We start from the raw sequence: 12,503 nt of genomic DNA, 5'->3' as shown, positions 1-12,503 counted from the left end.
TGTTGGAAGCGAATTGAGCAATTATCTAGTTTACCTTCTCCTCTTGGAAGTTAACGATTGGCGAGGTCTTGGCTGCGTTATTGACACAACACTTTCTATTGATAGAAATAAGTAGTGATTGTCCCCGAGTCATGGGCTGGCAGGAGTCCATTGGGCTGGGCAGGCAGGTTCGGCTGGTGATGCTGGGGCGGAGGAGGAGGAGGCTGCTGGTGGTGATGGTGCCCGTCCCCCTCTCCGCAGGTCTGTGACGAGGAGGGAAGGAGGCAGCGACGCGGCAGCTCGGCCCGGGCGGAAGGACGCGGGCGACTCAGACATGGACAGTAGCTGCCACGACCCGACCACCAAAATGTTAGCGACCGCGCCGGCCCGAAGCAACATGATGAGTACCTCCAAACCTTTGGCTTTTTCCATCGAACGAATCATGGCGCGCACCCCCGAGCCCAAGGCCCTGCCCGTCCCCCACTTCCTGCAGGGAGCCGTGCCCAAAGGGGACCCCAAGCACTCTCTGCATCTCAACTCGCCAATCCCCTGCATGATCCCCTTCGTTCCCGTGGCGTACGACGCGAGTCCCAAGGCCGGAGTGACCGGCGCCGAGCCGCGGAAGGCGAGCCTGGAGGCTCCGGCGGCGCCCGCGGCGCCCGCGTTCAGCTGCAGCGACCTGCTCAACTGCGCGCTGCATCTCAAGGGCGACCTGGCTCGCGACGCGCTGCCGCTGCCGCAGTACAAGCTGGTAAGGCCGCGCGTGGTCAACCACTCTTTCTTCCACGCCATGGGCGCCATGTGCTACCTGAACCGAGGCGACAGCCCGTGCCACCCGGCCGCCGGCGTCAACATCCACCCGGTGGCCTCCTACTTCCTCAGTTCCCCTTTGCACCCGCAGCCAAAAACGTATTTAGCCGAAAGGAATAAACTGGTGGTCCCGGCGGTGGAGAAGTACCCCTCGGGCGTAGCTTTCAAAGACCTGTCGCAGGCGCAGCTGCAGCACTACATGAAAGAAAGCGCCCAGCTTCTGTCGGAGAAGATCGCTTTCAAAACCTCCGAGTTCAGCCGCGTCTCCCCCAACGCCAAGCCCAAAGTGTTCACTTGCGAAGTGTGTGGAAAGGCAAGTACGCTGCGGAAGGGAGCTGCCTCCCCGCGCCCCTTTCTTCCCGCGCCCCGTCCTGTCCATTCCTTCTAACCTCCTCCTTTCCCTTCCTTTTTTCCTCCGGGCCGAGTTTGATTTTGGTTTGGTTTGGTTTTACTTGACTTGCAGCACGCACGTGTGATCGGGCTCCCCTCTCCCCCACCCCTGGCCGGGTTTGAGATGCAAGTGCCAGTTCGGTTAACTTGTTCTACGTGTGTTTAACTTGAAGGTCTTTAACGCGCACTATAACTTAACCCGCCACATGCCGGTGCACACGGGAGCCCGACCCTTCGTTTGCAAAGTGTGTGGAAAGGGCTTCCGGCAGGCCAGCACCCTGTGCAGACACAAGATCATCCACACCCAGGTGTGTTCCTCTCTTTCCAGGTCTCCTGCCTGCCTGACCCTATGCATGAAGTTTGTCCCGGGAGCGACTGGGGTCAAAGCCGGGCGATGCTCTGCCTTTGTCCCCAGTCAGAGCTTGGCGAGTGTGTAGTGAGCTTAAGCTTGCAGGAATCCCAAACCCAACAGCCTAACTGCTCTTCTCTGCTTTTTCCCTTCCTCCTGCTTAGGAAAAACCCCACAAGTGCAACCAGTGTGGCAAAGCCTTTAACAGGAGCTCCACGTTAAACACGCACACCAGAATACACGCAGGCTACAAGCCGTTTGTGTGCGAATTCTGTGGCAAAGGATTTCATCAGAAAGGTATCGTCCCCCAGAACCATGTTGCCCCTGCCCGTGCTCGGCGGACCGCCCTGGTAATTATTTTCGCCCAACAGTTCTGAAGTGCTGCTGAATATTGGGCGCCTTTGTTGTCTTTGAACCCTTTACCCGCAGAGGCGGGTTCTTTTCAGAGAAAAGCCCCGCGTGCGTCGTATAGCACGGGAGTATTTCCCTTTACTAGCAACTTCTCGTTTAAGATAAACGAGTGAATAACTCGTGGTGTTTTGAATAAATCTGAAGGCAAGACGGGCCTGGCGGACGCTGAAAACTTTAACTGGGGGAATGAGCGGCCGCAGGCGTCGGGGCGGGCGGCTCTGTTTCCCACCCCCTCGCTGGAGTTTTCCAGCTCCCCGTTCAGCCCCGCGCCCCTGTGGTTTGTATATTGCAGGGAATTACAAAAACCACAAGTTGACCCACAGCGGCGAGAAGCAGTTCAAGTGCAATATCTGCAACAAGGCGTTCCACCAGGTTTACAACCTCACCTTCCACATGCACACCCACAACGACAAGAAGCCCTTCACCTGCCCCACGTGCGGCAAAGGCTTCTGCAGGAACTTTGACCTCAAGAAGCACGTCCGCAAACTGCATGACAGCGGCCTGGGGCTGGCCCGCCCGACCGCTGGGGAGCAGGGTCCCGACCCGCCGCCCTCGCTCCAGCAGCCTCCTCCTGCACCTCTGCCGCCTCTGCCGCCGCCGCTGCCACCCGCCGGACCCCTGCAACCCGGCCTCCACCAGGGTCGCTAGTGGTTGAGGCCAAGGCTCTCCCCCACCCAGTCCCAGCCGGGAGCCCCCACTGGAGGTCTCGGCAGGGCAGACAAGAGCTGAGCCTCCCCGCCCCAGCTCATCTGCGGACCCCAGGGCATGCTAGGCCGCACTCTGTAGGGCCAACCTGAAACCTCCAAGCCCCCCCCTGGCCTCTCGCCACTTTGCATGCACCTGCTGAATGGTTTTTGTGTATTATATTCTATATAGGCATTGGCAATTCTGAGAAAATTGGGGCTGGGGGTTGGTTGTTTTCTGGTTTTGTTTCTGTTGTTGTCGTTGCTTCATTTGAAGAGACTTTTCATCTAGGGTGGAGAGATGATGTTTCATTTTGTTTTTTAAAAAACTTATTTCTGCTGTATTTATTGAGATCTGTATTATCCTACCCGGGAATGCTGCACAGTTTTTAATTTTATTCTTGTATATATTTCCATTGTGTTGATCCTGCAGTCTCCAGGAGCCTGTTGATAAGGAACATGTCCTCTTAACTCCAGAGTGTGTATGTTATGCACACACACAAACACACACACACACACAGCGGTGTGTACCGGCAAAGGCACACGTCAACCTCGTGAGCACACGCGCGCACACACATGCACACTAGCGGAGAGCTGTTCCGTATGGATGGATTATTCGAAGTTTGGTTTTGATTCTTGCACGTGGAAACGGATTCATTAACTGTTGGAAATAAAAACTTGGAACATGCTTATTTAATCCACAAATATCTGGACTCGGTTCCTATTATTCAGCCCGAGACCACCATCGCTCGCTGTTTTATTTTTTTATGTTCAATTCCGAAACAAGTAAGACGGAAGGCGCCTGATCTGTAAGATTCACTCAGAGCGAAGAAAGAGCCTCTACATAATTAGGACTTGGGGCAAAGTTGAGAGAGGCAGTCCAAGTTCTGAGCCAGAAAGGGGCCAGGGTTTTCTAACTGAAGCGGGTCTCTGGCCTTCCAGGCTGTAGGGAGCAAGTCCGTGGGAACAGCATGTCTGGGACCATGTGTAACATGCATCCTCACACAGGTGGGCTCTGCAGACACCGCCTAGCAGGCCATCTATTGTTTGCCTCCTGAAAGCACAAAAACTGACTTGTGCGCAGCTGGCAGTGGGAGCCGTGTGTTTAAAAGTGCATGTGTGTTTATGGCTGAAGATACTTCCATTCAAGGGGGAAGCATGGATGAAAATCAAACGGTGGCGGGTGCCAGGCCCTTGAAATGCTTCAAGTGTTAATCAGCAGCTCCGCTGTGAGTTCAGGCTCGGGTGTTTCCCAACTACACGTCTCTCCCTGTTTTCTTGCCAAAACAGTGAAACAACTGCTAAAGACTTTAATTAAGAGGGGTAATTAGTTCAGATTTATCAAAGCCCGGTTGTTATACTATTAGCTGCTCAGTAGAAGCTGCCAGACAAGCTCCCAGCCCAGCCCCGTCGGCGGCGGCCGCGGGGCCTCCTCGGGAGGGAGAGGGAGGCCTGGGGAAGCGGGCCGCAGGGGTCCCGGACCCGCCAAGGTCTCAGCCGCCCGGTCCGCCGGGTGCCAGCGTCACGGCTCCCTTCTCTGCCCTGGCGCTGCCGCCCAGGCCAGCCGGCGAGAGAACGGGCGCGCAGCCACCGTTGCGGGCTCTGGAGAGCGGGGCCTGCCTGTCCCTTCCGTGCTCTCGGAGCGCGGGGACCGGTGCGGGAGAGGCGCGGCGGACTCGGTGAAAGCTGTGCGTCTGGCGGGCGGGCGCCCAGGCAGCGGGTGCCGGGCCGGGAGGCAGGGCGGCCCGGGCGACCGAAGAGTCTGGGGCGCTGCGTCAATTTCCTGGGAGTTTCCAAGCGGGGGAGCCCTGAGGGCCCAGAGCTCCGAGAGCGGTGACCCAGAGGGCCACTTTGTGGCCCGGGTGGCAGGCGGCCCCAGCTGTGTCAACGCGGGAGCGGAGGGAGGGATGGGTGGTCGGGAATCCCCAGGTCAAGCTCTTTTTTGCCTGGGAGAGAGGTGGGGAGGCCGGGAACGGGGGTCCGGGGTAGGCGGGGAGCACTCAGTCCCCAGGGACCTTCTGAATGCTGGAAGGTGTCGCAGTGGGAGTCCGTCTGCTTAGTCCCAGGACGCCAGTCCTGCGCGCGCTCTTTGTCCTCAGGCTCTAAAGGCTCACCTAGCTGTGGTTCTTTCCAATCCTGTCCTTTCTCTTTCCCTGGACGCCCTGGGCCCCATGCAGTCCCTTGCTGCGACCAGAGCTGAGTTAGACGCGACTTCGGAACGCGGAGGAGGGCTTAGGTCTCCCCAGCTGGGTGGATTCTGAATTCGGGTGCCCAAGATGTGCCGCTTCTCTCAGACCTGGTCGTCTTGCTCACTCACCGCCGCCCTCGGGAATGCCCAAGGAATTTAAGGGTAACTGCTTTTTTAGCAGTGGCTGGCCAGACCTTGAAAGCCATTGTCTTTCCCCCCTTTTCTTTTAAGTAGGTAGAGTAAGATCGGGGGTCACTATAATGGACACCTAATGGAAGGGCAGAAAATCGTTTTACTTCTTGAATTTGAACTTATTTCCCACTCACAAGCCCCAGGATGTGATTCTTCTAGGCTTTCAACGTGCAGTGCGTCCTGTTCTACACTGTTGGAGAAGCCGGGAAAATACTCCTGCAAGGAAGTGTCTTTCCAGCCTTTAAACCCCATTTTCCAGGGCTTGGACTTAGAGGGGGGAAATGCGCTAAGTCTCTCCTGGGAGGGGAGACCAGGCTTATGGCCACATCAAACAACCAGCAATCGCCTCCCCACAAAAAGAAAAAAGTAAACGGAGAGGCTCTGTCCTTGCAATCTGGGATAGGATAGCTTTGTGTAACATTTGTGGTTTGGGATGGTGGGGGTGGTGCAGTGTTCACGCGAACACACACACACACACACACACACACACACACACACACACACACACACACACAGGTTGTCTGTCTGCTCCCAGGTTTGAATAGTCTGGAGCGATGGTGATCAAGTAGGGAGGCCAAAAGGCAATTCTCTAAAACTAAGCACTCAAGAGAACTACTTGTCAGGAGGGGAGCTATGGGTGAACTTTGATTTATGGCAAGCTGTTAGAGCTTACTAAACATCCAGGAGGACCTCCTTAAAGACAGTAGGAGCTTAAGGGTTAAGTGAAGAGGGACACTTAGCTAATAGTCTGTGGAAGACTTTAACAATTCTCCTTCAATACACATAGGAAGGGGGTGTTTTCCTCAAATAGCTAATTTGTCTGTGCGAACAGCTAATATTTGTGTGTGTGTACACAAGTCTTATTGGATTGGCCTGGTCCAATTCCACCTTCTTTTTTACCAGAAATTAACCAACAAATTTTCCCATCTCTTGTGAGGAGTGCCAGTGTGTAGATTATCTGCAGAGAGGGTTTATGTTCCGCTCTTTCTGTTGGAATGCATTTTTCATACTGAGAAAGATGGCCAGGAGAGCTGCAGGGACCAATTTCACAGTCACTGACCCACCGGGGTCTTAGGATTTACCCGTTACACGTCTTTATAAAGTGACAAGACATTTTCTCTCCATCTGCTTATTGATGTATGTTCATCAGAATATTGAACAGAAACACTAATGTCAGTAGTCGATTCCTTCCTGTTTTAGTTGGGCACATAACCCAAATGATCGGTTCCCACCATCTCTTCCTTAAGGCCACCGTTCCTTCAGGTTTTCTGTAATTTTAGTTTGAGAACAAGTTATTGTAACATGTGAGATATCCGCGTTTAATACTCAACAGAAGCAGTCCTGAGGGGGTTTACCAAAGAAGGGACCTTCTGGTCAGATTTGAAGCATCGTGAGTTTTTAATGGAATGTTGCTTCTTCCCAAATGTGGAAGACATTTATCCATAAGGCACAATGAATCCAATATCAATGAGCAATACAGGTATACCCACGGCTGCTTACCTGTTGGAAAGATTCACGCTTTTATGTTAGTGGCTGTTATCTGGGATCAGAATCATAATTTGGTTGGAGCTCCAGAGTTGACTGTGAGAACTGAACCCGCTTTGTAAAGTTTTCATCACAAAATCTGCAATATGCAACATCTATGATAAGAACATTCAAGACGGAGGCAGAAAGAACTTGTTCATTACTTTCTAAAGACTTGGAATGGATGAAACTTTCGTTCCCCTTCTGATGTGAAGAGGTCACTTTTTATCAGAGTGAATTTGGTTACCACCTTTGAAAATTGTGGTAAATTTGTGACATATCCAATGTAATTCACCATGTTAACCATTTTTAAATGCGTAATTCAGGTGGCAGGAACTGCATTCCTGGGGTCTAACTGTCTTCACTGTGTGTTTCCAGAGCTTTCCAAACACAAACTCTTTCCCCAGTAAGCAATCCTTTCTGCTCCCCACTCGCCCACCCCCTGATAACCTCTAGTCTACTTTCTATTATACTTACTTACTTACCTTGCATTTATTAAAGCGTGAAAATGAACGGCTAATCAAAATCTCACTGGGAAATAATATGAAGTGGTTGGATTGGCCAAAGAAAAAATAATTAGGAACCAGCCAAAACAGTGCCTGTGGCTATGAATTTGCCAAAAGAACTGACTACTTCCACACAAGAAGTTATATCATTGTCTTGGTTAATTAGAACGGGGAAAAAAAAGGTAGCATTTTCAAATTGTTTGTAAGCCAGTGTTGCCTGGTTATAAATCCCATCACTTCTAAGAATTAATACATGTGTCTCTTCCAGCTTCCAGACAGACTAAAACCAAATACTAATCAACACCATTGGTGTATTTTTGATGTTAAGTAAATTGACAATTCAAGCCAGCCTACGTTATTCACCATGTGATGGAGAAAAGGAGGAAACCTTGGGTTTAAAAGACCTTGATAGGAAAGACCATCGCTCTGATTATATTTCTCTCCTGGGCCTGTGACATGATGTCCATAACAAACTTTGAGAAAAAGTCACAATTCATCAGGCACCCAAATGGGCATGAAGTTATCATAAATGACCATGTCCATTTTCTGTTCAAGTTTGAAATGACATTGGTGTCAAATGAAAGCATGTTGCTATTGGTCTTATGGAGATTAAGTTACTAAGTCAAGATGAAATAAAATTCTGCCAATAAAAGTCTCCAGGATTAATATTTTGCTGTCAAACAAACAAATCTGGCTCATCGGTACAAAGGTTTGGGAGTGGGAGAGAAAGCATTATGTTTCAGTTCTTACCAGGAGCTAGAATCCACCACAAATCAAAAGACAGAGCTTTTGTTTATTTCACCACTTCTTGGTAACAATCATATAGGTGTGTGTGTGTGTGTGTGTATGTGTGTGTTGTGTGAACAAGTGAAGTATGGGCACACTAACCAAGAAGGATGTCTTTCCACCACCCAACATAGAAATGCAATTTACCACTTAAATCTGAACCAGAATTGGAGAGAGTAAACTATCCCACAAGCGTACCTTGCTTACATAAATATTTGATGGGGGGGGATTTAACTTTTTTAAGTTCAGGAAAAAGTAGATTTTAGGCCTATCTCTAGGACAAGACACTCAATTTCTTCAACAACTAAATTGTAAAGGCAGAGAACAAGACAGAATGAGGGAGGGAAAGTAAGAGAAAACGTAGGAGTTAAACTGTAATTATTGTTTTTAGGTGCCATTTCCAGAGAGAGCAAGGGAATTAATGGTTTCTTGGGGTTGTGCCCAGGGAGTGGGGGATGGGGACATTAGGGGGAATCGGGAGATAACACCAACGAGGACAGGAATGAAGAACATGCTCTAAAACGATTGTGATGGTGTCTGTGCATCCACTCTTAAGATGATTGAACCCCTGAATCGTATGCTGTGTGCATTAGATGCCGATCGACCTGTTAAATGTCAAAAATACTGGAAAAGACACCAATCAAACAATTATGACTATGTACCATAATGGATGGCCCACGAGAGCACATTATATATTTGGAACAATTTTGATGAAATTTGAAATTTCCCCAAACAAAAAAAAAAGTTAAATATCTTTTGCAGTCAATTGTATCTTTTCATACACACACACACACACACACACATTTCCCCTCCCAAACACTCACAGTCTTATCAGCTTAAAGCGTAAATTACATTCCCATGCTACCTGGTTCTCTTATGCTATGTGTCTGCAATTAGAATTAGTTCAGGTCAGCAATTAGAAAGCATCAGCATCTCTGTGAGAGAGAAAGACAAGGTTTTCTATACCTGCCTGTCAAGGGTTACAGTCTCGGAAACCCACAAGGGCAGCTCCACCCTGTTCTGTAAAGTTGCTATGGCTTAAACTGGACTCAAGAGCAGGGACTGAGTGAGTCTTATTTCAGGATTCATGCCATTTTAAGAGAAAGCGTTCAATATTCTGATCTATTATGAAGTCTGAAGAAGGACTTGGACTGCGAAGGGGGATAGGACTTTTCAGAGGCGTAAAAGATATCTTCTAATAATTGTATAGTATAAAGGACGAGAATCCATGGCTTGGCGAGTCTCTTGAAAAGCAGAGAACCACTGACAAGAGGAAATGCATGCTGGTCCCCTTCCTTCAGGGAAGAAGGAACAAACATACTACAGAGGTATGGGGCTGATTTAAGGGCAACTCATGAAAAGGAAACGACCTCAGTATTCTGCAGTCACTTTGTGTCTAGTCTGACATGTACAGCAGGCCTTCCCTAAAAGTAGAGCCAAAGCCTAGCACTCATTCATTCACTGTGCAAGGCACCAGCCACCTGCTGAGATGCTGGGGAAGCAAGAGGGAACAAGACCTATATTGTTTTGTCCTCCTGGAATTTATATTTGAGCTGGGGATTCGCTTATTTAAAAATCTATACAGACTGCTCTGGGTTCATATAACAAGAGCACTTTCAGGCTAGCTTGGAACTAAGTGATCTAGTCATTTAGGGCAGCGGTTCTCAACCTGTGGGTCATGACCCCTTTGGGGGTTGAATGACCCTTTCACGGGGGTTGCCCGATTCATAGCAGTAGCAAAATGACAGTCATGAAGTAGCAACGAAAATAATTGTATGGTTGGGGGAGTCACCACAACACGAGAAACTGTATTAAAGGGTCGCAGCATGAGGAAGGTTGAGAACCACTGATTTAGAGCAATGATTTTCCTATTAGGGCATCAATTCCCCGCCCCCTCCCCTCAGGCACATTTGGCAATGTCTACAGACAAGAGGATGCACCACTTATCTGTCATTTGTCATACTGTGTTGACGTGTGTGCTGCGATTCGAGAAGCTAGGTCACTGGTATTTCAGATGCCAGGCGGGTCACCCAGAGGGAGCAGGTCAGCGGAGCTTCCAGACTGAAAACAGACTACAGTGAAGGACTCTGCCCCCCATTTCACAGGAAGGAGCTGCTGCAAACCTTTGCGGAGCTCCAAAGCACCGTCAGGGACTGAGAGCCTGATGAATGGAAGCAGAGCATTGTCAGAGATGGTGCTGGTAGATGGGTCCCTCCGGTTGGCCGGCACGCAACATGTGACCGACAAGGAGCTGATTCTCAGAGTGGCGTGGACCATGGTGATGTGAGTCCGTAAAGCCGGTGGGAGTGGAGCCTTGGGGATCTTCCCTTGCTGATGGGGCACGACTCCAGGTAAGGAAAAACAGCTGCAAAATGCTGCTAATGATTGAAACGTGGACTGTACGAAATAAGAATTTAGGCAATTTGGAATTAGTTAAACATGATATTGGACACATAAAAATCACTACCCTAGGCATCAGTGAGCTGAAATGGATTGGTACTGGCCATTTTGAATCAGAAAATCGTAATATTTACTATGGCTGGCAATAACACAATCAAGAGAAATGGTGTGGCGTTCATTGTCAACAGGGCATTACAAAACCAATCATGAAGTACAAGGCTGTCCGTGATAGGATTGTATCTATCCACCTTCAAGGAAATCCAATCAATAAACTATTATTCAAATTCACGCACCAACTACAAAACCTAGTGATGAAGAAATTGAAGAATTCTACCAATTACTTCAGTCTGAAACTGATCAAACATGCCATCAAGGGGCATGGCAAATTCTTGGTGATTGAAATGCAAACGTTGGAAACCAGAAAGAAGGAAAAGTCCTCAGAAAATGTGCGCTTGGTGATGGAAATGGAGCTGGAGGTTAATGGTGGAATTTTGCAAGACCAAGACTTGAAGGATTGATGCGTTTTAATTGTGGTGCTAGAGTAGAACACTGGGAGTCTGGTGGAGTACTAAAGGACAAACCTGTCTTGGAACCGGTCTTGGAAGAAGTACAGCGGGGTGCTTCTTAGAGACAAGGATGGCAAGACTTTGACTTACATACTTTGGCCATGTTGTCAGGAGCGACCCGCCCTGGAGAAGGACATGATGTTTGGTGAAGTGGAGGGGCAGAGACAGAGAGGAAGGCCCGTGAGAAGATGGGTTGACCCAGTGGCTGCACCAATGGGCTCAGGAACAGTTGTGAGGATGGTGCAGGACCGGGCCGAGTTCCATTGTGTTGTGCATAAGGTCACCATGGGTCATAGCCAACTCGATGACATCTAACAACAACAACAACAACAACAGCATATTTATTGTCCCAATTGAGAGGGTGAGGCCAGTGGCAAATACGGAGGGGTTAGCAATGCTAGTAAACTTCATACAATGCACAGGATCACTTCCTGATGGATACAACAAAAATGTTTCTAACCCAAGACATTAGTATATATCCAAGGACGATATACCTGCCTCTGAGGTCCTAGTGCCAATAGAAGTTCTGATGGAACCGTTTGATTTCATCCAATTCGTGGTCCACTCCATTACTGACAGAGAGTAAAAAATATTGACCTTTCCTAAAGTTTACTGAATTTTTCATCTGTAATGCCCAATATGCTAGCAGGCCTATCCAGTCAAGTATTTTGTTTCAGATTTTATATTTTTTACGTCTGAAATTCTCATTTATTCTTCTTTCATAGTTTCAATTTTGATCTGCTGAAATTTCCCAGTATGTCTATTTCCTTTAAATTCGTTAATAATCTACTGATAGCTATTTTATAGTCTCTGAATAATCACATCTGTCATCTGGGGATCTGTTTATATTGCCTCTTTGTTCTACATATTATATGTTATATTGCTTTAATTCTTTGCATGCCTGGGTTTCTTTCCTTTTTTTTTCATATGGAACGCTTCACGAATTTGCGTGTCATCCTTGTGCAGGGGTCATGCCAAACTTCTCTGTATCGTTCCAATTCTAGTATATGTGCTGCTGAAGTGAGCACGTGCCTGGGTTTCTTTAAAATTTATTTTTATTAAAAATTGTTTTATTGGGGGCTCTTATAGCTCTTATAACAATCCATACATCAATTGTACAAAGCATATTTGTACATATGTTGCCATCATTATTTTCTACACCTTTACTTTCATTTGAGTCCTTAGTATCAGCTTCTCCTTTTTCCCCTCTCTCCCCTCTCCCATCCCTGTGACCCCTTGATAAATTATAAATTGTGATTATTTTCATATCTTACACTTACTGCTGTTTCCCTTCCCCCACAGTTTCTGTTGTTCGTCCCCCTGGGTTAGTGTGTGTGTGTGTGTGTGTGTGTGTGTGTAGGTGTGTGTGTTATGTGATCATTGCAATCAGTTCCCCCTTCTCGCCCTTCTCTCCCCATCTTCCCCCACACTCCTGGTATCGCTACTCCCATTCCTGTTTCTGGATTCTGTATGTGAGTTTGTTTGTTTTTTAACTGTACATTATCAGTCCCATTGCTGTCTAGTTAATTCTGACCAATAGGAGCCCTATGCTATCGTTGTTAGGAGTCATGGAGTCTGTTCTGACCCAATACGCAACAGGCTGACACACTGCCTGGTCCAGCGCCATCCTCACAATTGTTCCTAAGCTGACTCCATTGTTGCAGCCACTGTGTCAGCCCATCTCGTTGAAGGTCTTCCTCTTTGTTCTGCTGGCCCACC

The 12,503-nt window shown here is 48.4% G+C and overlaps 1 protein-coding gene and 1 non-coding gene across 2 annotated transcripts; one reads left to right on the top strand and one right to left on the bottom strand.

Annotated features, from left to right (window-relative positions):
* The first annotated feature begins 313 nt into the window (after positions 1-313).
* FEZF1 (FEZ family zinc finger 1) lies at positions 314-2,587 on the top strand. Its single transcript, XM_075557374.1, has 4 exons — positions 314-1,102; positions 1,353-1,487; positions 1,693-1,825; positions 2,232-2,587. Exons 1-4 carry the CDS (start codon positions 314-316, stop codon positions 2,585-2,587), a joined length of 1,413 nt encoding a protein of 470 aa, XP_075413489.1.
* A 9,118-nt stretch (positions 2,588-11,705) lies between these two features.
* LOC142457492 (U6 spliceosomal RNA) lies at positions 11,706-11,812 on the bottom strand. Its single transcript, XR_012786220.1, has one exon. It is a non-coding gene; the product is annotated as a U6 spliceosomal RNA (small nuclear RNA).
* Between the last annotated feature and the right edge of the window lie 691 nt (positions 11,813-12,503).

This window comes from Tenrec ecaudatus, chromosome 9 (assembly GCF_050624435.1).
Source record: "Tenrec ecaudatus isolate mTenEca1 chromosome 9, mTenEca1.hap1, whole genome shotgun sequence".
NCBI classification, from domain to species: Eukaryota; Metazoa; Chordata; class Mammalia; order Afrosoricida; family Tenrecidae; genus Tenrec; species Tenrec ecaudatus.
This window is presented reverse-complemented; position numbering and strand designations above follow the sequence as displayed.